The sequence below is a fragment of the Atractosteus spatula genome, chromosome 2 (assembly GCF_055471065.1).
Source record: "Atractosteus spatula isolate fAtrSpa1 chromosome 2, fAtrSpa1.hap1, whole genome shotgun sequence".
NCBI lineage: Eukaryota > Metazoa > Chordata > Actinopteri > Semionotiformes > Lepisosteidae > Atractosteus > Atractosteus spatula.
The window spans coordinates 45,986,820-46,010,363 of record NC_142707.1 but is presented as its reverse complement, the minus strand read 5'-3'; the positions used below and the strand labels follow the sequence as shown (position 1 = coordinate 46,010,363).

Here is a 23,544-nt window from a genome sequence, read left to right as displayed (position 1 = left end):
TGCTTTTAAGTTGTCAGAAAATGTCAGGGATTACAAAACAAAAAAAGATCAGTAGCAGATGGGAATGAATAATAGATAAGAGCATTTAAGGTAGTAGATACCATTCACATTGAGTTAGCCTGTGTTAACAAAGAATATCTCATTAGAGTCACACATACTCTGTTACACAGTTGGTCAAAGATTGAAACATGACATGCAATATAACTCACTTTACATAACTATATTGCATTTCCCTGGTAGATCCTACCCACTTCATGACAGTCCACAGATTCTCACCATCCGCAACTCCATCTACAAGCGCGAAGTGGAAGCTGTGAGACAGTACTATCGGCAGCACTACCAGAACTGGGTGGTAATCGATGGTCACCGCAGCAAGTGGTGGGTGTGGAATAAAATGCTTGAAGAGTCCAGAATGAGTGTGAAGCATATTCAGAACTATCTGGAGAGGATCCGACAAGGTATGATAAGGGAACTTATCATGTCTCTTAAAATGGGTCTCATACTGGGGCTCTGGGTTCAGTTCCTCGGGTGCTGTCTACCTGATGTTTATATGTTCTACTTGTATTCACGTGGATTTCCTCCCACTGTCAAAAGACATACTGGTAGGTTAACTGGCTTTTGGGAAAACTGGCCCTGGTTATAAGTGTGTTCGTGTTTGTGGCTGTGTGTCTGCCCTGTGATGGACTGGCAGCCTGTCCGGCATGTACAGTATCCTGCCTTGTGTCATTTGCTTGTCAGGATAGGCTCCGGCTCCCCAGCCACCCTGTGTTAGATAAAGCTGTTAGAAAATGAATGGGTGGATGTACATTAATGCACTCCGTTGAAATCTTTTATGGCAGTTTATTTTTCTTGATTCTTTATTCTGGAACTTTATTTACTGCATGTCTGAAGAATGCATATAAAGTATTGTGACGTAATTTAAAGTCTTGAAAACAAAGCAGGTTATCTTGACTGAATAATTCACTAAATGTAAATGTACAGTATATGTTGTACTCTAAATAAAAAGGCAAATTTTTAACATGCTATGGGTTTTTAGATGTATCATACTATGTTCCTTAAATGCCTATTCTTTGGAAATAACAGATTGGTGCTACATTAAATGTACATACTATATGAGGCATGACTACAAAAAAAAACATGCAAACTAAACATGAGTGAAAAAACCTTCAAACACTGAAGAAGAAGACATTTATTTTCACATCACTCTTAATTCAGACTTGTCTTTCTACAGGAAAGCTGTTATTCTGCTGTTCGATTTGTAAATGCTTCATTAACACAAGGCCATTCTCATAATTAATGTTAGTTCCAACAACTGCGGGAAACCCTGTTTTATTTTGTCTGTGTTTTCATACTCATTCTGTTGTCTGGGCAGGAAAGGCTGCCAGAATCGACCGGCTGTGCATCACGCCCCAGGAGCTCCAATCCCGTTTGGGAGAGTTCGGACACTACTGTCCTGTGAGCCTGGCCCTGCACAGGGAGCTCGTGGACTGCGCTGTCTCAGCTTCACTGGAATTTGCAGCAGAGTTCCGCGGGCACTATTACAAGATGGCTTCCAAGGAGTGTTTGGAGGTAAGAAAGAACATTAAGTATGTGTTTAAATATCAAACAAACTGGCCTGATGTTATGAATATTTTTCTAATACTATCACATATTTTGTCAATACATTATTCTTTTTTTCCTCCAAGATGTTCCTTGAAACACCAGAGCAGTTTGTCATCCCGTTAGCTCCACATCCTCTTCCTCCGCCCCACATGTTGCCCAAGAAGCTCACAGCAGCAGAGGTTAAGGCCAAGTTCCCCAGACAAGCTGAAATGCAGGGATACTGCCCTGTATCCTATCTTGATGGGAAGCAAAGGTAAAGCTTTACTGCACAAACATGCTCCATCTATACAACAAAACTCTATAAAAGACCAAATTGTAGTTTTTGTTTTAGGTTTTATATGTATTACTGAATTGTTCTTCCTTTTCACAGTTTGCCATGATGGAGATTTAACAAAATGATTAACCTGTGTGCAGCTCCTGTCAATCTTATCATTCTAACACTTGTCTCATATAGTGCCACCCAACCCTGATTCTGAATGACCTTATTGTTTTTGTTCTAGCTGACTTTGTAGAATGGGTTAATTGTTAATTTTTCTATCTGAGGCATATTTTCAGCTCTTAAAAAGTTTAATTGCATTTGTAATTGTATCAAACTTCTACCAAATCCTGAATTTCAGAACTGCCCTATTTTCTGAAATGTAACCAACTGGACTTCTGCAGAGGGGAAAATGCTTATTATCAGAGTATAAGATATCCCACGTGATTCCCTACCTCCTTGTTTTCTTTATAAATTGATCATCTGACAAAAGCTGTTTAGACAGAAATAAGGGAGAAAACCCTTAGTAGCCAAGGAGAAGATAGACAGCATATGAAGGTCTTTATGCTGAAGTTAATTAAACAATATACAGTACAATTCAGTATGAGTCAGATAATTTTGACCCTGCATGCCAGGTCTACATGAAAGCAAAAGTTTATACAAGCATATAAATAAATTGATTGATTGATTGAGTGATTGCATGAATGATTGATTGATTAACCCAGAGGTTAACAGCTCAGTTGGAATGAAAACCAGTAGAAAGAGAGGAACCCCAGGACTGGGATTTGGAGCCACTGGAACTTTTACCAACACTAATTACTGAATTTCATTTGGGCTGTGTTATTGTTACGACCCCAAGTGTCTAGGGGTAAAGGGGTGTAACATTTAGGATAATTCTTTTGGAAGCAGGTGTGTTTTGGTGACGGACTAGGAAGCGTGATAACAAGGGTAAGGAACTAGAGTGGTGCCAAAGAAAAGAAAATAAACAAAATGGAGCTGGCTAGGAAAGTGAGGGAAAGCTAACCTGACTGCAAAAGAAAACCCGAAACACGGTCTTCGGCGTCTTTAACACCCTAGCTAACCTCCACTGACTACCCAAAACCATACAAGACAAATGGCACTCACCCGTACTAAATTAGTGTTACTAATACAAAGTCAACTAAGTGTGTAAAGTGTACCCAACAACCTAAACTAACCTTATACCCAAAAGTTCACACAAAAGAACAAGTGAACCAGGAATACAAATAAGGGAGAACAAGAGTAATCAACAGGAACAGGGTACAAAAGAACACAAAGGTTGAACATATAACACGTTAGGGCAAAGTAATGGCAAAACAAGGATAAACACACAAACAAATGAAAGTACAAAGAAACTAACAGAAAACCAACAAAACAACAAAGCCGAAGTGAAGCGATAACCAAAACCAAACGGGACCGAAGTCAAACGAAAGGCTCTTTCCTTCAGAAAACCTCCATGTTATATGCTGAATAAGATGAGTTCTGATTGGCTGAGAGCTAATTGATGATGACATCATACTGAAACAGTGGTGTGATGGTGGGCCAATGGGGGAGGGAGAACAATCAAGGGTCAGCAGTTTAGAACATAAAAAAAACCCACACAGACCACACACTGGGACGTAACAGTTATCAAAGCACATTGGGGCAGGCAGCGTTTAAATAGCTCTTTGAAGTAGCAGGATGCTGTGTGAAATTGCTGACTTCATTTTCTTCTTCTAGGTACGAAGCTCTTGTACCTGGAAGCATTGAGCATTCCGTGGAGTACAGGGGAAAGATTTTTATTTTTGAAGATGAGGAAAAGTTACAGAAGTTCATGAGGTAACAATCTACCATCTGTCTTAACTTCTCAAAAGGGGAAGTCATACAATTTAAAAGCTGATTTCATCTCATCTGTATATACTCTTTACCAGGTTGCCTGAAACATACTGGAATCAAACACTCCCTAATAAACTTCCTCCAAAAAAAGAGCCAGTGCTGCTGACCTCTCTGCCCTTGCTTGGTTACCTTGAACAAGTAAGATATTTTTTCTAAGCCACAGATTGAATAATATGCTTAGTTTGAATATTAAACATAAAAAGGTACAGTAAATGGTAGTTTCAGATCTCAGCTCACAACCAAGGCTGTAATCATGAAGAGTGAGCTTCATACTGCCTGTATTTTTCTCATGAACAGAACATTTGAATGAAGAATGAAATATATTGATTATATATTATATAATTAGATTATTATAATTATATATAGCAAGCAATGAACAAGTTCTGTTAGACTCTGCAATCTTTAACATTCTATCTGATATACAGAGAGAATATTAATGAATATTACATTCCATTTTAAAAGTATTTTTGAAGGTATTAAGAAATATTAAATTTGAAGTAGATACAGGTGTAATTGTTTTTAAAGTGTGAACTTTATTTTCAACAGGGAACTGCAACTACAGTAATAAAAGCTCTGACAGCTGTCGGTTGTCTGAAGCCAAAATATCCATTTCTTAGCGTGAGGAAATCAGCTCTTCTTTATGTTGCATGTCATTTAAAAGGTTTGTAAACAGCGCAAATACATTGAAAAGTGAACTACTGATAAAACTATGAGCTAAGATTCTAAGAGTAACTGTGGGACAGTTTTTCAAGGCTTGACACATGCAAAAACATCTTAGTATTATTTCTACTTTGTCAATAAAAAAATAATGATCATGACATTACACCGCCATAATTATCTATATATGTACTTGCTGTTTTTGCATGATCATTTTTCTTTCATTTTTATCAGGGTTTTTATTTTAATGTATTTGGTTGGTTCTTTAACAAGAGCTATGGGATATACACTGCAATTTGATTGATTTTGACACTTCAGATTTAAGATTCTGTTTAATTCAAACATCACAAAAACTGTGTAGAAAAGCGATACTGTATGTAAATCCCATTCATTTCTGGTGAGCTGATTATTAATTTATTAGGGATGCTTGAACCGTAAGAGTTTTTAAGCTTAAGTTTTAACTATGTTTAGGTTCAGTTAATGTGCAGCTTATTCTGTGTGTCTGCTGGACAATATGTCTTTGTTGTGATAGAAGACTATATTACACTACGTATCTTGCACTTCGTAGATTTAAGTTACATATGAAATTATGATACTTTATTTTACCAACTAGATACAAGTATTCTAATATAAATTATAATAAAGTCCAATGTACTTCATTTAAACTTGAGACAAAATATTATCTATTATTATATAGAAAAATATGCTTGTGAAATTTGAGATTGATTCTGTTGGATTGGGGAGTTAATAATCCAGAAATTGAAAACATTTGATCTTTTTCCAGCATACAATCCCAGAAATTCAGACTACATTCGCAAGAAATATAAAAAGAAGCTGGAGAAATTTGAGGAGAGCTGTGAACTGATATCATACCTGGGATCACGAATGACTCAGAGATACAAAGAACCTCAAGAGCGTCCCATTGACTTTGATCACAAACTTCACACATTCCTGGCTCTTAAAGGCACTGAGCCTACTTCCACTTGGATTTTGTAACTTAATTCCCATCCAATTTAAAATTGTATGCCCTGTTGCTTTTACACAAAGGAAAATCTAAATATCTGTCTGTATAAGACTGTAATTCATATTTCTTATTTTCAAAGCCTAAATAAAACTTTCCCTGCATTGTATTCTTTTGAAATTTGCATTTCCAAGACTTTATGTTTTTCTTGCATTATTAAAGGTTTTATTCATTAAATCATTCATGAAGAACTAATTCACAAATCTTTAAGCCTTCAGACTTAGGCACAACAAATTTACTCTGCAGAGCTGAAACATGATTAATGATAGGAAATGACTAAATGTAGTGAAAATGCTATGTGAATATACAGTATGTGTCATTTTCATATACAGTATATATACACCCTTTATTGACCCACTATAGCTCTAAGCTCTATGTCAAAGCCCTATAGCTCTATTATAACAAGCTGAATTCAAGTTTGGGTGAATCTGTTAAAAAGGCCCTGTGTACCAGACACCATGATTCCTAACAAATTTTGATATCTTCTCCCATTTTGATACCTTAATAATAGCAGATTATCCCATCATGAAAACTTTGATAGATGATAGCTTTCAAGTGCAATTTTATCATCATGGTATTATGTCATGTGTATAGTAGCTAGGTCTGTAGTAGAAGAGTTGTCTTATTAAGAGCGGTCACTGGTCCAGAGAATCACAAGTTCTGAGTAAGGTATATATTTACTACACAGACCCTTAGACCAAAATCTGCAAAATCCCAGATCTTTAAATTCTGTACTTAGATGCCAATGTTTACAATTTTCAGTCATGATTCAAAAAAGGTAAGGAGAATGTAGGACACAAGTTCCTTATTGTTCAAACAGCCATTCACCTGACTTCAATCAGTAGAATCAGTGGCCAGATCTGGCCTCAAACGGTTAGAGATGATAAATCTTTAAGCATGAAAGTCCTAGATGCCTGGAGTACTGGAAGTACCGATAAATTCTCTTTTGCTAGTGTAAACTTTTTTTCTTTCAAGGAGAAGTGGGACACATGCATTGAAGTCAGGAGAAACTAGTCTGAAAAGTGATGTTAAGTTTCTGGTTCTGTGCACTTGTAGACCTATCTTTGTATGATCTGACTCATAGAAATGAGAAATACCAACATACAGAATTATCCATACCCCCAGATTAAATAGGAACAAAAACATCAATAGAATAAAATGTCTCATTTTAAAAAGCTAATAATGGTATACTGTAATCATAATTGCATTGCACACAGCAGAGGCATATCTCTAATAAATTACCTGAATTCCAGGAAAAAAAGAGATCACACTTCTCATTATTCCTTTGCATAAAATTCACACTGCAATTCAGCATTTGCAGCTTCTTTGTTGATTGCATATCCATTAAAGGACAAAATTCATTTTTGTTATTTTGAGGGAGTTTACAAAATTAGGTTAGGTCGTGTTGAGGTTCCAATAGATGGTACGTTTCTCTCTGAACAGAATGTAAACACCAACACCAACCTGTGACACTGCTTTAGAGGATGCCATTCTTCAGATGAAACATTCAATTTAGGTCCTACAACATGGGTAATGAAAGTCCTATAATAAAATCATTGTTATTAATTTTCGTTAGAGTAGGTCTGTTAATATCGAAAATAATACTTGCAAGTTAGGGGAAAAGGGAAATGTATGCCATGGTTACCATGAAATGAAGGTGGAAGGTTGTCTTTCAAAAGTCATACTTTTGAACTTGGGACTGGTTATGACTTTTATTTCTAAAAAAAGTTAGCAATACAGTACAGAGAGAGCGTTCCAGTGCAACACAACAGCCTGAACAAAAACATTTTAGTATCGATATAGTAATATGGTAATAAAAAAACACCCCGCCTCAAAAAATGTCGTCACACCGCAAACTCTCACCGCATGAAATCTCGCGATGTTTCTTCTGCTTGTGGCCATTTTAATAAGGTAAGGTCCTGGAAGCTTTGTATTTCCTTATTCAAAAGCATATGAAACAAAGGTTATGAATACCTTGAGTTTGTCTGATTTTAGGGAAACTGGGAAAGAGAAATAAGGAAGTAAAATTTAAAATGGTATTTTTGAAGTATTCAACGCAAAAAGCAACGAAAAAACGCGACCACTGTGTGCTGGAAAACGACACTGGCATGGCGCTCGGTTTAAACCGAAATGAGTGTTGCTGCTAACGATTTAACCTTTTGTTAGTAAAGAAGCACGACAGTCAACAGATGTTCCTGTTAAATTCGTGTTTTACGGACTTACGAGCGGTTTGGTCATGTGTCCAGTACAACCATAGTTGCAACGTGTTTTCTAAATGCACTGTATTTATAGTCTATAGTCTATGTTGTTCAATTCATACTGCTTCTAAATATATTGTAATGCAGATAAATGTAGCAACTTAATCATATGGTTTTGTAGTACATTTCCAGTTTATGAAACTTAGAAAAGACCTTCACTGCCCTCATTGTAAAACATTTGCGAAGTCGAATTATTTAATGCACAAAAGAAATAAAGTACTTGGAAAGGGTAATTTTTTAGAATATTTTTATGGATTTTGTGTCTAAAAAACAAACCTTAACTTGATGCCAAAAAATTCGAATCCACTAAATTCTATAAATTACTACTACTAAATCGTGTGTTCCTCTCAACTAGAGGTATCAGACAAGCAATTTGTACTACTTTGGGTTGAAGAGCTTAAGATTTTGGTCTCATATTGTACGTACATGGTGAGGTAGCTAGCATCTCTGCCTTACATCTCTTGGGTCCTGTGCAGTTTGTATGGTCTTCCAGTACAAGAGAAGTTTTTTCCAAGTGCTCTGGTGTCCTTCTGACTCACAGAGATAGCTAGATTAATTGGTGCCTCTAAATGGTCTCTTAATTTATAATATAATTTACTATACTATAATTTATAGTATAATATAATGACCAATTTTGTCCAAAAAATCTGAATGAGGTAATGCAAGTGAACTGTACATTTTTTACACAATCGTTTATTTAAATTCTACACTTTTAAAAGTATGTTTTAACACTGTTTGCCTTTTTGTTGCTTCCCTACACTTGTTGTCCACAAGAAATAAGTAATGTGTTAACATAATAATATGTCTTATTTTGGTATAATCTGCAAAAATGATTAGTTTACATAAAACTTACTAATTATAGGAGAATCAAGATCACTGCTTCAAATTAATAAGAGCTGTGCTCTTAATATAGATCCCTGCATTACTCTGCTAATTATATTACCTCATTTTGGGAATTCATCCTTTATCTGTTTTCTATCCATTAACCAGTTCTCAACCCAAGAGCGCACATTACTATGAAAGTCTACTGCCTGCAATTTGCAGATCAATATTTTATTTTTTTTACCTGTATACTTGTTCTCTCCTTTTCCATTCCATTTCCTTACTGTTTCTGCCTGTTGAAAGAGCTGTCTTTCTAAAATTATGCTGATTGTCCTCTAGGATCTTATTCCTGTATCTCTGTATACTGTTTTACACGATCTTGCATGCAATACAAGTACAGTATGACTTATTGGCCTATGTCACCTTTTATATACACAGGCACTCTGTTAGCAATTTGTGTATGTTGTTAATGGACTATGGATATCATCTTTTGTTTCCCTATGCACGATTGGTAGAATATCATGAGGCTGTGGATATTGTTAATATTAACTGTGCCTGGTATCACTTTTATACTATTTCTATTTAATACTTTCTCCTTCAATACCCTTAGGCATTTTATTCTTTTTTTGTAAACGCTGGAATACAACATTCATGAAATACTTTTAATAATTTAAACATTTAATAATTTTACTTCTTTCTGTTTATTTTAATACTGGAAAGCATCTATCCATCCATTTTCTAACTGCCTCTTCTGGGTTACAGGGGAGACAGAGCCTGTTTTGCAAGAAATGGGCACAACTGAAAGAACATTTTATTATTTTGTCCTGAAATGTAATATTTCTTTCTCTGTCTTGGTCTTTCTGGTATATTTGTTACTTGTGCTTGCTATTTCATTCTTTTACAAGATTCTGTTCCCTTTAAATCATTTTAGAAAGAGATTTCTTTCTCCTTATTTTTTTCTGAATAGATTCACTGAACCATTTGACACAGTGCTTTCTTACCTAGCATGTATGCATGGTTGGCATTAGTCTGTTCTAACCTCCAAGGAGAATCTGTTGCTTTCAGTTCTCTATTGTTTCCATTCTGTTCCATTGTACTTCTCTTAATTTCTTATTTATTCATAGTCTATTTTCCTGAAATTGTAAACTTAATTTGGAGTCTACCTGTACAGTTTCAAAGTAGTGCAGTACTTCAATGCATATCATGTCTTTTTGTATGATAACAATACTAAGATCAGAATCCAAGTTGTGGCAAGTTTATGATGTGAAGTCCTCTTATACAGTATAATGTCAGCAATGATTTTGTGGTTAACAACATTGTGATTAAAATTTAAATGTAAAAATCTCACAATAATGTCTCTCTGCTGGTCATATAAAAAATACATTCCCATTCAAATAATAACTGCTGTGATCTGTGAAAGCCAGTCTTCCATCACTGCATTGGATAAGCTGAAATAGTCACAGATACTTGTTTCTGAGCTGTTTTCTCATCTTCATGACTTGTAGGTACGTTAAGACCCATCGTTTTCTACATTGAAGGATGTCGGAATCTCTGCAAATTCCACCAACCTCTATTTTTGTCCTTTCCTCAAAAGCCTACAAGGAGACAATCTTAAACAGGTTTGAGGAGCTCAGGAAGAAGGATTTACTGTGTGACATCACTCTGATTGTGGAGGATGTGCAATTTAAGGCCCACAAGGCCTTACTGGCTGCCAGCAGTGAGTATTTCTCCCACATGTTCACTGCTGAGGGCCAAGTGGGCCAGTCTGTCTACATGCTGGATGGGATGGCAGCAGGCTCTTTCAGAGCAGTGCTGGAGTTCATCTACACTGGCCATGTGTCAGTGGAGGAGAACACGAGAGAGCAGCTCCTGGCCATGGCCCAGTTCCTGAAAGTGACTGACCTAGTGAAAGCACACACAGAGTGTCAGCACTCCCGACTGGCCAGCGAGGAAAACAAAGGAGACTCGCAGGCAGGGCAAAACAATGAGGAGCCCACGAAGCCCAAAAGGAAAAGAGGCCGTCCAAGAAAAACTGAGGTAATGGCAGACGTCTCCGCAGTTGCATCTTCTGACTCAAGCAAGGCAACAGAAACCACAGGACTCGGAGCTCAAGTGACTGACCGGACAGCAGCACCGCAGGTTTCAGCAGAGGTCATGGAGGGCGAAGAAACAGCTGATTCCGACATCCACGTAGATCCATCCAATGATATGGACGTGGACTATGACCCTAAAAAAGAAAAGCTGCAGCACAGCCGCTACAGCAAGCGTAAGATAAAGCCACCTGTCAAATTAAATGGTTTCCGGCTAGGAGAAGAGGTCTCTGACCAGGGACAGGCCGGGAAACGAGGGAGGAAGAGGAAATACCCAAACACAGAGGCGCGCTGTGAGCAATGTGGAAAGGTCTTCAAAAACCATTTGTTTTTAACCATCCACCAAAGAACTCATACTGGTGAGCATAAGCAAAATGCTATGTTTCCTGTCAGATGCTAAAAAATACTTTCAGCAACTACAAAGCTTGCACCCCGTAATGTCTTAATGAAACCTCTTTTAATTGTATTTTACGGTTCAGTACAAGAGGCAAAGAGTCATACAGGACAGGGCACACAGAGTGTCTGAAACCTTGAGCTAAAATGAGCTCAGCCTTGTTTCACTGGAGAATAATGTGCATGTTAACTTTAATGCTAGGAGGATGTACGCAAAATAAGAGATTTTGTAGCTGTAACATGATAGTTTTTATTTTATTTTCTGCGTGCATTCGTTGCTCTCATTTTGATACCATAAATTGTGATACCAAATAAGGTAGTTTGTTAAAAATCGTTACCCTGACCAAAATTGTATGAATTCGGAACGGAAGGACTGAGTTAAAATTGGCTTTCTCAAGACTTTGTGTTCATATTTTGTTTAACTGATTTGTTTGTGTGGGATAAAGCAACTGCAGAGGAGTTTCCCATGTCCTCTTGTTGTCTTTGTGTCTGCAGGGGAAAAGCCTTACAGATGCTTCGAGTGTGGGAAAAGCTTCACTCAGAAGCACAGTCTGCTGGTGCACCAGCGCATGCACACAGGGGAGAGGCCCTACATCTGTACAGTGTGTTCCAAGGCCCTGTCCACCAAGCACTCTCTGCTCGAGCACATGAGCCTGCACACAGGTGCCTTTCCCTGCAACATACTGTACTCACTGTGGTATTGGCAACTCTGAAGAATGTCACTGCGATTTGTTAATAAATGAATGAAAGTTGGGGCACCTAATCCTGGTCTTATAGGGCTAGCATGTCTGCAGGGTTTCTAAATCTCCAGAGCAGCAGCACCTGAAGAGCTGGGAGAAATGGTTAAACTCCAGTTGAGAGAGTAATGATCTGATTCTGGTAACCTCCAGACACACCAGCCCTCCAGTACCGGGACTGGAGACATCTGTGCATTACAAAAGGAAACTGGTATTACTTAGGAGTCATTTATATATACTTTAATTATATATAAAAGGAGCAAGCATTAACATTAAAATAATTTACTGTAAAATCAACTTCCTTAATCAAATATATACCTGACACGTTGAAATGTGCACCTTACAAATAGAGTTGTGAAATGTCTTCTTTCCTGTTTCGTTGAAGGTATATTAACTGTAAAAAATAAAAGCTTTAGCTGAGCCTAAGATGTCATGTTGCTTTTGCTGTTTCAGAGCAGAAATTGTTTAGCTGCGATCAGTGTGGACGGACCTTCAGTCAGAAGAGGCAGCTGAAGAGTCATTATAGATTACACACAGGTAATGCCTAATTCTGCACAAGAGGTACCTTTCTGTAAATATAAAGTAATTTATATCTAAAAACAAAAATATCGCTTGTTTGAGTCTTCTGGTTAAAAAACACAAGATGGAGAGTGAGGTGTAGGAAAAAAACTAAACTTGAGGTTTGCTCTACTATCATGTAACATCAAAAATTGTGTACTGAAGCTTGATTCTGGAAAATGAGTGCAGTCTGTGGCTTAAAACTGACCTACTTTTCATGTGTTGATGAATGCATTTCTGAAGTAAAATATTTTTGTGCTTTTAGAAAAATCTATATTAGTGAAGCAGAGTGAAATGATTGAGTGGAGTGCTGAACTTTGCTACATGTGTATTTGTATTCCATGGCTCTGTCAGTTTTCTGTAAATTCACTCCCTCTCCCAAACACCTACAGAAATGTGGTGCCTTTAGTATATAACCTGGGGTTTTGGTAGACCTATGGACATCGCATGATTCCACGCTGATTTCTGACACTAATGTGCCTTGCTTTACCCCTGGACAAAATTATTATTTTAGACTGGTTATGTTTGTTCCATGCATAGAGCAGCTTATTTGTTTGATATATAGAGGTCTCATCTTAAAACACTGACAAAAATGTAAAGGATTAAAAAACTTAATATCTTTGTGAAATAAAAAAGTGACTAATTTGATCCCTGTTCTGTGTGAATACATGCTTTAACTGTGAGAGTAATGTTACTATGTACTTTTTTTGCACTTTCTTTTTCGCATTTTTAAATAATATCTTTTTATATAAAGTAAGCATTTACTAAACCTGATAAATTTCTTATGATGCCTATAGGAAAACCTTTACCTGAGTGTGCACAATGTAACCGCAGATTCATGGACGCTGCTCAGCTTAAGAAGCATCTGAGAACACACACAGGTAATATGAGTCTTACATTCACACCTTCCTGAAAGGCACAAGATTAAATACACATTAAATGAGTTTTTCATTATTTCACTTCTACATATTAAATGTTTAACTTAAACTTGATCACAAGTAACTGTGTGATCAAGAGATGTTCTTTGTGAAATACGAGTTTAAATTATGTGATGCGCCAAGAGCTCTCTGTAGAAAACCTGTTGGACAAAACATAGTGTTTTAGGAATTTCAATAGACACTTTCAAAACATGATTGAATATAGCCAAAAATGTGATTTTGAAAGTGACAATTTGTAACAATAAGTTACAATGATTAATTGAGCAAGATTCAGAAGAGATTTAAAAACTTACAGTTTAAGAATAATTTACATACTAATTTGTTCTATTTTACTTTGATTAATAAAATATTATAGGCTTAACAATGCTCAGATGAAAAGGAAATTACCCTTTGGGTGTTCATTATGACAGATGTATCAATTGTGTAGGAGACAGGCACATACGTTGATTTCAGTTTTTATAATTTAATCAGCCTGTGCATGTGTCTTCATGCGCTCTTTACTAGCTTCCTATGTACCTTCTATCAAACCACCCTGAAGGCCCATAGTTAATGTGCTACATTTGTGATACATTTCTTACTAACAGCTCTCAGGTCAAACTTTTGGCATCTTTAGGTCTAGATAACAATGTTTCTATAAACACCAAGAAAGAAAATCTCTTAATAAAGTGTCTGGGCACTGCATCATACTGAGGAAACTTGTGACATTGCCTTTAATTCTCCTAAATTAAGAACCTTGAAAAAACCCTGAAAAAAGGTATCATTTCTTATGTGTAATAAATTTCAGTTGCAGTTGTTAATTCTGCGCTCGAATCCTGAACTGTTTTTCAACCTTGTCACAGGGGAGAAGCCGTTCACCTGTGAGATCTGTGGGAAGTGCTTCACAGCCAAGAGCACGCTGCAGACTCACATCAGAATTCACAGGTGAGAGGCACAGTGTGAGACATACATCACACTGTTCAAACATGCAGCTGTTCCGTTTCTGCTTTCTTGCCTCAGAAAAACTGCATGACATAAAGGCTTATTAACTTATTTCCTTTTTTAAATAAACTAGAAAAGGTATTGTCTATAAATGACTCAGCAGCTGCTGTTGAATTTTTGTCCCAAACCTTATTTTCATAAGTTTTTACATTTAGAATGGCCTTTGTTTTATCATATAGCCATCTAGAACTGTAAAACAAACATGTTAGCTCACAGCAGGGACCCCTGTGCTCTGAACTGCCTACGTATGCAGTCATTCGTGTTGTGACACCCTGTCAGCCCTGCAGCGATGTATAGGAGATTCAGCTCTTATTGGAGGGAAGGCACATCCTTCACTGACATCACTATAGCCTTTAAGTATGTTGCAAGGCTAACTCAGAGGTTGCAGTCCCAGATCTGTCCCAGCCCTGCTCCTGGCAGTGCTGAGGCAATTGTACACCATTGCTTGGGGATTCCTGCTTACAACAGGCTGGTGACATGATCTGGACTCCAACTCATTAAAACTAGATTGTAACGCTCAATCTGTTTTCCTGATTGGGACACTCAAGAGCCCCACAATGTACTTGAACCTATAAATGCTGCTTCTTTTGCCTTTTAACTTCATGAAATGACTTTTGGCAAGCTTTTGATTTTTCTTTTTCTCAACAAGTCTGTTTAAACACGATCAGTTGCTGAATATGTCCCCACTTCCATGTGTTCTTGTACAGAGGAGAAAAGCCATACGTGTGTAGTGTCTGCAGCAAGTCCTTCTCGGACCCCAGTGCCAGGCGACGCCATGTTGCTTCCCACACAGGAAAGAAGCCGTTCACCTGCTCATTCTGTAGCCTCTCCTTCGCACGTCTAGACAACCTGAAAGCTCACACCAAGACGCACAACAAGGAGAGGCCCACAGACACTCCCCAACAAGTCACCTCTTCAGAGAGCGATATGGGGGTGGAAGAGGTGCGCAGCATTCTGCAGCTGCAACAGTACCAGCTCCCCACATCGGGGGAGCAGGAGATTCAGCTGGTTGTCACTGGGGAGGTGGACAACATCAACTTCGTGCCCGGGCAAGAGCAGGGAATAAGCATCATCACTGCGGAAGACACGGAGAATCTGACACCAGAGCAGGCGTCGGGTCTGACCCTGCTGACTCAACCTTCGCCGCACGTGCAGAACCTGGCGCTGGTCACCCAGGGGGAGCAGCCCGAGCAGATCCAGGCTATCAGTGTCATGGAGAGTCAGGTCACCTCGGGGCAGCCCGAGCAGATGCATGTCATCACTCTCACCAAGGAGGCCATGGAACATCTCCAGGCCCACCACGGGACGCCTCAGCAAGTGCACATCACCCAGCGGTCCACACAGCCTCTTCACCTACTGCGGGAGCCCACTCAGCAGATCCCCCTTAACCAAGAGCCTCAGGCTCAGCAGCTCCAGATCAGCCGAGAGCAGCAGGGACAAGCTATACACATCAGCAGCCAGACAACGCAGCCCATTTCCATCAGCCAGCCGACACACCAGATCCCCAGCCACCAGATACAAGGGCAGACGTTCCAAATCCAGGCAGGGACTGTCTCCTACCTTTACACCACCAGCATAACCCCACAAAACTGAAGGGTGAAAGGACTGATCTAATCCTTAGGGATTCCTAAAAAAAACAGACTTGTTCCAGTAATGGAAGGGTAGTAAATTCCCCAATGTTTGAAACTTGCACCTCTTTCCAGCTTTTTATTTTTAAATGTTAGCTTGATAACTTTCTTATCTTTTATTCTACAAACATTTTTCTAGTATCTACTATTACATTTGAAGAAAATTTCAAGATCTGTGTTGAAGATATAAAAGAAACATTTGAAGACTTAACTTTTTTGTCAGTGGGTAAATTTAACAGTTATGATTTCATTAAACATTTTTCATGAAATTATTAAAAATGTTCAATGGAATTTCATGGTTGGATTACTTCTTATGCAAAATTAAGAACTGACAGATGACACAGGTACCCCAGATTAGTAACGCAAGGATTGCAAAAAAGAAGCTGAGGAAAAGGGAGCACAATCAATTAATTATTCTGTAAATCTCTGCTTCAGAGTGGCTGAACCCCAAAGCTTGTATGTTCAGAGCTACTCAATGCCTGTTGCCAGCTGTGTTCAAGAGCCATGATGCTCCTGTGCTACTGCTGCTGCAGAGTGCGTTTTGATGAAAGTTGAGGGCTTGTGCTCCAGAGGAGAAATACGGTATATTCTTTTTCATTTTCTGTCCTAAAAGCTTGTCTTCTTCTGGCCTGTTAGGAAGATTAATTTTTACTCTTCAGCATGTGCTTTGAATATAAATGATCTTGGATAAAAAGCAGCATGTGTGATACTGCTGCTCAGGAATAAGCTGAAAGATGGGCAGCAATGTTAATTTGTGGCCTAAAGGCGTGTCTTACATGGTTTAAAGAAACGTAAATTCTTTTTAATAGCAAAGAGGAGACCGTCAAGAACTTGATAATCAAATTTAAAATCACTAAAACATTTTCACAAAGCCAATCTGAAGGACTGCATTAGCACCAGTTGAAACTAAGTCGAATTGTATGTAGCATTGAAATCAGGAAGCACTACTTTACACAAAGGGTTGTGGTGGTCTGGAACAAACTGCTGAGTCATGTTGTGGGGATCCATCAAGATAATGGATGAGACTGGATCCTTGGATCAGTAAGCTGCTACCATACAAACAACTGAGATGGGGTGACCAGCCTCCTCTCATTTGTAACTGTTCTTATGTAGTACAAGCCAAATTAAAGTGTGCAATATTTGTTTTCAGTTATCCCAAAAAGCTTTGTGAATGCAGTAATCACAAGCTTGAAAATGTGCATGAAAAAGAATGGAGCATAGAATTAAAAATAAGATTGGTACAAAAATAAAATCATAAAATCACTGTCTTGTAAAATATATTTAAATGCAAATGTCCTTGAATTTTATAGTGGAAATAACTGTATATTTATTGGTTGGTGGAAAGTATTGTACAGTACATTAAAGGTATTTGAAGACTTTTTGCCGACAGAAAACGTGCATGGTATTGTAACGCAACGGGGGCTCAGGCGGGCGCCTTTGCTGCATTAGGTCGGCCCCCCATCGTCGGGGGCTCGAACCCGGGACTCCCGCGTTACTCAGCAGGGACCCAGCCCGGTGAGCCAAAGAGAGATCTCTCCACAGCTCACGGGCTGTGGTCCTGGTATTACTGGGAAGGGCGGTGACGTCACCTGCTCTGGTAAGCCGGCTCTTACACAGTACCTGTCGGCCGTAAGCGTTACAGTATACTTATCTTTTTTAGTGCTATAATTATCAAAACTTAATTTTATAATAATTAAAAGTGTCTATTCATATTTAAATTGGAAATATTCAGACAATATAATTTTAACATTTTGCATTACTGTTTTGTAATGGCAATACTTTGTAATTCATATCCAAGTTAAATCGAAGTAAACTTTTTCTACTGTAAACAGTCCTTAAACACTGCATTAATAAATCTAATCTTACAGATGAAAATGAAATGTTTTATCATGTTTTATTAAATATTCAATTTTAATCTATAATAATTCCTTACATAGGACTTTTCTGGACACTTCACTGAAAGCGCTTTACAGGTAATGGGGACTCCCCTCCACCATCACCACCCACAATGTGCAGCACCCACCAATTTAATCGCGTATTTCACGTTTATATTGTATTAAGTAAACCTTTTCAGTTAAATTCTGGATTTTGTGAATTGTAAATCCTTTGAAAAACAATTTTTACGCACAACATTAATTCATTTTTCTCCTTTTGCTGTTTAATGTACTGTTCAACGTAGCTACAGTAGAATGTAAACTGATGGAGCGAAGCTTTTAATTTAAAGGAAATCGAGTGGTGGTTTCTTCGTTGACTGGAAAGCCGGGACATTAAAATATTTCGTTACCACTTCAACGGTTTTCGTACTGTAAACCTCCGGAGCTCCGTGTCTGCAGCAGTGACTTGAAAGCCGTGGGTGAACTTCAGAAGCGTCTTCAGCCTCCGGGGCTCAACTGAAGAGGCTCCGCAGTTGCTTGGAGACGCCGGGTTTGTTGACGGCGGCGCCAGGCTGTGCGCTGCAAAACCAGCCATGGCTTCCGAGGTGCAGGTGGAAATTGTGGGTCTGATGAAAGAGCCCAGTTTTCAGATCGCCAAGTGCATAGCAGAGGTAATTCTTAGCTGAGCAGTTAAACCGTTTGCTAACTAGGCAAACCGGCGCTGTTGGAGCAACCGTGCCCCCAAAAGCGAAGTTCAACTACACACCGCGGGGAGATTTTCTGTAAAGTGAATTTTTCGAGGCTGCTGGAAATAAAATGCTAATTGTGACATTTTAATCAAATAAGAAAAATGTCAATGGCTATGCACAGCGGTTGTAGTTTTATGGTTTTTAAGATGCCTTATTTTCAAGTTAATGAAGCGGTTAACTAATGACTGCGTTATGAACAGGGTCTGAAGCAGAAGTTTCCCTCTTCGTTCTCCGAACCCATGCTTCGTCCATTACTGGAGTGTGCCTGGTATGAATATTTAAATAATAAGAAAAAGGTGAGTTTGTGTCTCTTTTAAGAGGGTGAAGGTGGAGATTTTACGATTATATACCGATATACTGTATGTTGTGTGCCCCCAATGTCGAAAATGGATTTGGTTATTAAATTCAATTCCGTTTTAACGTCAATTGTTAGTGTGCATACTATTTTTTGTTCTTTCAAAAGCAACTTAAAGGGGAGGTGTGGCAGTTTTCGTCCAGTCTGATGTGCTTCCTGAACGGCACGCTTCTCGGAGATGAGAAAGATCTGAAAAGATGGGCAGAAGAACAGTGGGATTTCAGCTTCGTCCGGCCGCGGGCTCTGTACCTCGCTCTGACAGAAGACTTCTATTCCAAACACCTGATTAACACGAAGGCAAGGACGCGGCTTTTTCTAAAGCAGCCTTACAGATTCCAAGCCCTGTCTTTAGTCTGTAGTCCTTGAATGATTATTTTGCACATGTGTTTTTGAAGGAAAATAAAAGCGACAATGACAAAACTAATGCACAAACAAAGCTATATAATAATAATTATAATAATAATAATAATAATATTTATGTAAAAAAGCTAAGGATGATAACTGTCATCCATTTGCATTTTTTGTCAACTGTGCACAATGGATTTCATTGTGCTGTGTGAGGCTGGTATGGTGGCATGCACTTCTGCCTCACAGTTCTGGGGTCCTGGGTTTGATTTTGGGCAGCGGATCCTTCTGTGTGAAGTTTGCATGTTCTCCCATGTATGTGTTGGTTTTCCCGAGGTGCTTCAGTTACCTCCCACCTCACAAGGACGTGCTGGTCAGGTTAATTGTTGTCTCTGTATTTGTCCCTGTCTGTGCCCACCATGCACTGGAGTCCAGGATAAGGTCTCACCTTGCAAACTAAGGCACCAGGCTAGACTAAAGGTTACTGTGACCCTCATCAGGATTTATTGTCTTTGCTAATTCTGAAAGTAGAAGTGCATTTAAAACTGAGAACAGGAGGCATTTCTTTACCCTAAAGGTTGTGGGCATGTGGAACAAGCTACTCAGCAGATGTTGTTGAAGCCGATACCCTGCTTTCTTTCAAGATCCTTAAACCAATTGACTACTCACTACCAAATGGGTTAGATGGGCCCAGTGGCCTGCTCTCATTTGTGACCGATCTAACGTTCATATGTATGTTTATATGGTTGTCTATTTTGAATGTAAGATGCCTAAGATAAAGTTGTTAGTGAAATAAAGTGTAAATGATATTAATGCTGTCCCAAGACGGTGCAGGTAAGAGGTTCTTTAACTTTGAGATGCTCAATGTCTTTTCTTGTTCTTCATTTGCAGCACACATTTGTATTCATGAGTATTGCAATCGAAGGAAACGCTGTAGGGAGGTTATTATTTGAGGTACGTAAATTTAAGTTACGAAGCAAAAGTGGTTGATTAGGAAATGTACCAGCAACAGGGAATGACGGTCATCATCCTTAGCTTTTTTCAGATCTGTGTCCAAAGACGAGCAAGAATTTTAAAGAGCTTTGTACAGGAGGGGCAGGCTTATCTCCAAGAAATGTCCAGTTAACTTACAAGGGATCTATATTCCATCGAGTGGTCTCCAATGGCTGGATTCAAGGTGGAGGTGAGCTTGCACTGTGGCTTTACTATATATAACAGTTTAACTTTGGAAAAAGTTAGCTTTGAAAAAACTTAAACTTAACTTGCAACATTTTAACCTCTTGAGTTAAAAAGAATGAATCAAAAATGAATTCTCTTTGAGTTATGTTGAGTTTTGAAACTTATGCTTTGTATTATTTATTAATATTTATTCTTTATTGATAAAAAGAAGTACATAAAATATTTCACTTTAGCACATAATGCAAATTCAGAAGTTTACTTTTTATCATTCATTATTGTCCCACAATGAATAATGACAATATATTTCTTTTGATAATCAGGTGCAGTTGTTGTAGATTTATAAATAGTAATAGATTTTGCTTTGTTAAAATTCTTGTGTTACAGATATTTCACCAGGTAGTAAAGGAAATGGTGGACAGTCCATTTATGGGCCAACATTTGAAGGTACAGTACATCATCTTTTTAAACTGCTCCTTGAACTACTGGACTTTTACCAGCAGATGGTGCTATTCAATTTCTATTGACTTCATTCTTTAACAATTTTCAAAGTCTGTGAATGACTTAAACGTTTAGAAATGTATGTACTGTAAATATTGCTTTACATTGCAAAATAATTAGTTGCATTATTTTTCTATGATTTTAACAGGACATGTAGTCTTTATTTTATAAATTGGAAGCAATCCTGATCATACTCCTGACAGACTGACAGTGCACCACTATAACTCTAGGCAAGCAAAAACTGTATCTGCTGTATGCTAATTGCAGGATTTAGTATTCTAAGAGTTGGGTCTGCCTCCAAAGTATATGGCTGTCTGTTCTCTATTTTTAAAGATGAAAGCTTTGCGGTCTCTCACAGTAAAAGAGGGATACTGGGGATGGCCAACAGAGGACCCCACACAAACGGGTCTCAGTTCTATATTACACTGCAGCCAGCCACCTGGATGGACAGAAAATATGTTGCTTTTGGGTATGTTTATCTTCTACTTTGTTCTTATTTTGTGTGGGTAATGCTAGATTTCATCTTTTAGACAACCCTTTCTTTCACATGCCTTTATTTCTAAATTTAAGTCTGCATCTGTGGAAAACCGGCAGTTATAGGAGATTTGACTTCAAAACGTAGCTTAACGATTTATACTAATTAACACAACAATATACTAGCATCACCATTTTCCTTTAGTTTGTTTGTAAGCACATAGCCTTCAGGAACTGTACATGCTCTGTGTAGAGGGAACGTGAATTGAAATGCAGCTTTATAACATGAGACTTGGACAGTTATTCTATTTTAAAAAGGCTTTAATGCACATTTGACAGTCAAAACTATAGCAGTAAGATAACTTTTGTGTTAGAATTTTTAGCACTTTGTAATTAAACAAAGACTCAATCCTTGACACCCTATTATTTATGTCATTCATGGAGGAAACTGATAAGAAGACAAATTACTGTATGATGTAAAAAACATAAAGTATAGCACAAAAACATGAGAACTCTCTCTCTCCTTTTAATAGGCAGGTGATTGAGGGCACAGAGGTCCTGGAAAAGCTAGAAGCTGTCCCCACCTTCAATGAGAGACCCAAGCAGGAGTGTAAAGTAGTGGATTGTGGTGTATTTCTACCTTGATGTAAATCTTGTATGCCATTTTATTTTACTGAGTAACTGGGCATTATTTTCAGGATTTCTAATTTACATTTTTCATTCTTTGTTCAAAATTGCATACACAGGAAATAATAAAGACCTTTTGATAAGACCACTTGCAATTGCTCAAACATCAAACAGAGAACGGTGTTAAAGTGTCCGAGACTTGTCCTGTCCATGTTTTGCAGCATTCGAAACTTGAAGAATTGACAGGAAGAGAAAATAAAGAACACAAAGACCCCTTGTTTTCTACCCTGGGAGTAGAAACCACATATAGTGAGAAAATGTTTAAGAAATGCACTTTAGTTGCATTTATAGTTGGAAATTAATCAAAAAAATCTTACTACTGATACTATTAGACAACACATCCCTTCACCCATTTTCCAACCTTTTTATCCAATACAGGGTCGCAGGGCAGCCGGAGCTTATCCACTTGGTGCAAGGCAGGATATACCCTGGACAGGACTCCAGTCAATCACAGGGTAGACACACAGACACAAACATGTACACACTCTCACTCGGGGCCACTTTTTGGCTTTGGACTGTGGGAGGAAACTGGATCACCCAAAGGAATCCCATGCAAACACATACTGAACATACAGTACAAACTCCACACAGGAATTGAACCCAGGGAAATATTCATTTCCATCCTAGAAAGTAGGAGTTAAGATGTCCTAGTGAATTAAATCAACAAATAGGGTTCCAATACGTAAATCTGCTGCTCTGTAAACATTATGGATAAAAGTTTGCAGAAATGTATTATACTATATTGTATTATCAAAAAAGCAAACTTCCAATGTATTTCTGTCAACAGATCTTATTTTCCTGTGATAGAAAACAATGGAATGGCATATCAAATATGTACATCATTATCTACAAAAAAATGTTGTTTGTTTGGAAACTCTTCTGCTATGCTGGTTTTAACACTGAAGCATGTCATATAAAAGCATGTCATGTTTTCTTTTTTCTTACAATGTTAATAAATTCATGCTTGGTTTTATTGAAATGTGTATCCCTGAAGATAGCGCTCTTAATAACTACTTGCAATAATAGGTTTGCAGAAACAATGTGAAGGTAAACATTCAGACTTGTTTATACACGGTACACACAGCAAGGGATGAAAACTGCTATGTTAGTGCTGTAGTATTTGTGTTACAAATGTGGACTAAAGATTTGCTGAATTATTGCTGATGGCGTTCTTTAGCACTATGATTTAACCCAAGAGACTCACCGTTCTCAGAAATGAATAATCCTTTGTATTTCATTTTAGTTGCTGTTTTGTTAAATAGTGACTGTACATCCACTTTTAAGTTTCTGTTTTACGTAGATTCGCACATTTTTAGAGAATATCAGTTTCAACAACAGGTATTAAAATATACTTAACCTTACTCTGTATTTATGGAATCCTCCATACCATTAAAATTGATGTAGTAAATACATTTACTGAGCACAAGTTATGATTTGTTACAACTTGTACTAGAAATAGCAGTACGTCAGACACATAGCAAGATGAGTGGATCTTTGTTGGAAGAACTGAACTGGGTCAAAAAAAATGTGTCTGCTTAAAAGGCCAGATGAC

The 23,544-nt window shown here is 38.0% G+C and overlaps 3 protein-coding genes across 3 annotated transcripts in view; all 3 read left to right on the top strand.

Moving 5' to 3' along the window:
• The window catches only part of ak9 (adenylate kinase 9), a 34,537-nt gene extending 28,988 nt beyond the window's left edge, over positions 1-5,549 (top strand). Inside the window, exons 33-39 of the mRNA XM_088936143.1 lie at positions 241-458; positions 1,373-1,569; positions 1,686-1,855; positions 3,596-3,694; positions 3,787-3,889; positions 4,298-4,412; positions 5,193-5,549. Coding sequence (XP_088792269.1) covers positions 241-458; positions 1,373-1,569; positions 1,686-1,855; positions 3,596-3,694; positions 3,787-3,889; positions 4,298-4,412; positions 5,193-5,404 — 1,114 coding nt within the window. The 3' untranslated portion in view covers positions 5,405-5,549. The remainder of the gene's footprint in view (positions 1-240; positions 459-1,372; positions 1,570-1,685; positions 1,856-3,595; positions 3,695-3,786; positions 3,890-4,297; positions 4,413-5,192) is intronic.
• A 4,462-nt stretch (positions 5,550-10,011) lies between these two features.
• Positions 10,012-17,210, top strand: zbtb24 (zinc finger and BTB domain containing 24). The gene is made up of 6 exons (XM_088939562.1): positions 10,012-10,958; positions 11,488-11,655; positions 12,183-12,266; positions 13,085-13,168; positions 14,065-14,146; positions 14,911-17,210. The coding sequence occupies exons 1-6, from the start codon at positions 10,049-10,051 to the stop codon at positions 15,794-15,796; spliced, it is 2,214 nt and encodes a 737-aa protein (XP_088795688.1). The 5' UTR covers positions 10,012-10,048; the 3' UTR covers positions 15,797-17,210.
• Positions 17,211-18,289: 1,079 nt separating this feature from the next.
• ppil6 (peptidylprolyl isomerase (cyclophilin)-like 6) lies at positions 18,290-22,962 on the top strand. The gene is made up of 8 exons (XM_088940182.1): positions 18,290-18,376; positions 18,655-18,750; positions 18,918-19,106; positions 20,046-20,108; positions 20,190-20,337; positions 20,718-20,777; positions 21,165-21,300; positions 21,839-22,962. The coding sequence occupies exons 1-8, from the start codon at positions 18,299-18,301 to the stop codon at positions 21,948-21,950; spliced, it is 882 nt and encodes a 293-aa protein (XP_088796308.1). The 5' UTR covers positions 18,290-18,298; the 3' UTR covers positions 21,951-22,962.
• The last annotated feature ends 582 nt before the right edge of the window (positions 22,963-23,544 follow it).

Coding starts and splice junctions, on each gene's coding strand:
- zbtb24 (XM_088939562.1), top strand. CDS start 10,049: ATGTCGGAATCTCTGCAAATTCCACCAACCTCTATTTTTGTCCTTTCC. Junction 13,169..14,064: donor GCATCTGAGAACACACACAG/GTAATATGAGTC, acceptor ACCTTGTCACAG/GGGAGAAGCCGTTCACCTGT. Junction 14,147..14,910: donor ACTCACATCAGAATTCACAG/GTGAGAGGCACA, acceptor GTTCTTGTACAG/AGGAGAAAAGCCATACGTGT.
- ppil6 (XM_088940182.1), top strand. CDS start 18,299: ATGGCTTCCGAGGTGCAGGTGGAAATTGTGGGTCTGATGAAAGAGCCC. Junction 20,109..20,189: donor TAGGGAGGTTATTATTTGAG/GTACGTAAATTT, acceptor CATCATCCTTAG/CTTTTTTCAGATCTGTGTCC. Junction 20,338..20,717: donor TGGCTGGATTCAAGGTGGAG/GTGAGCTTGCAC, acceptor CTTGTGTTACAG/ATATTTCACCAGGTAGTAAA.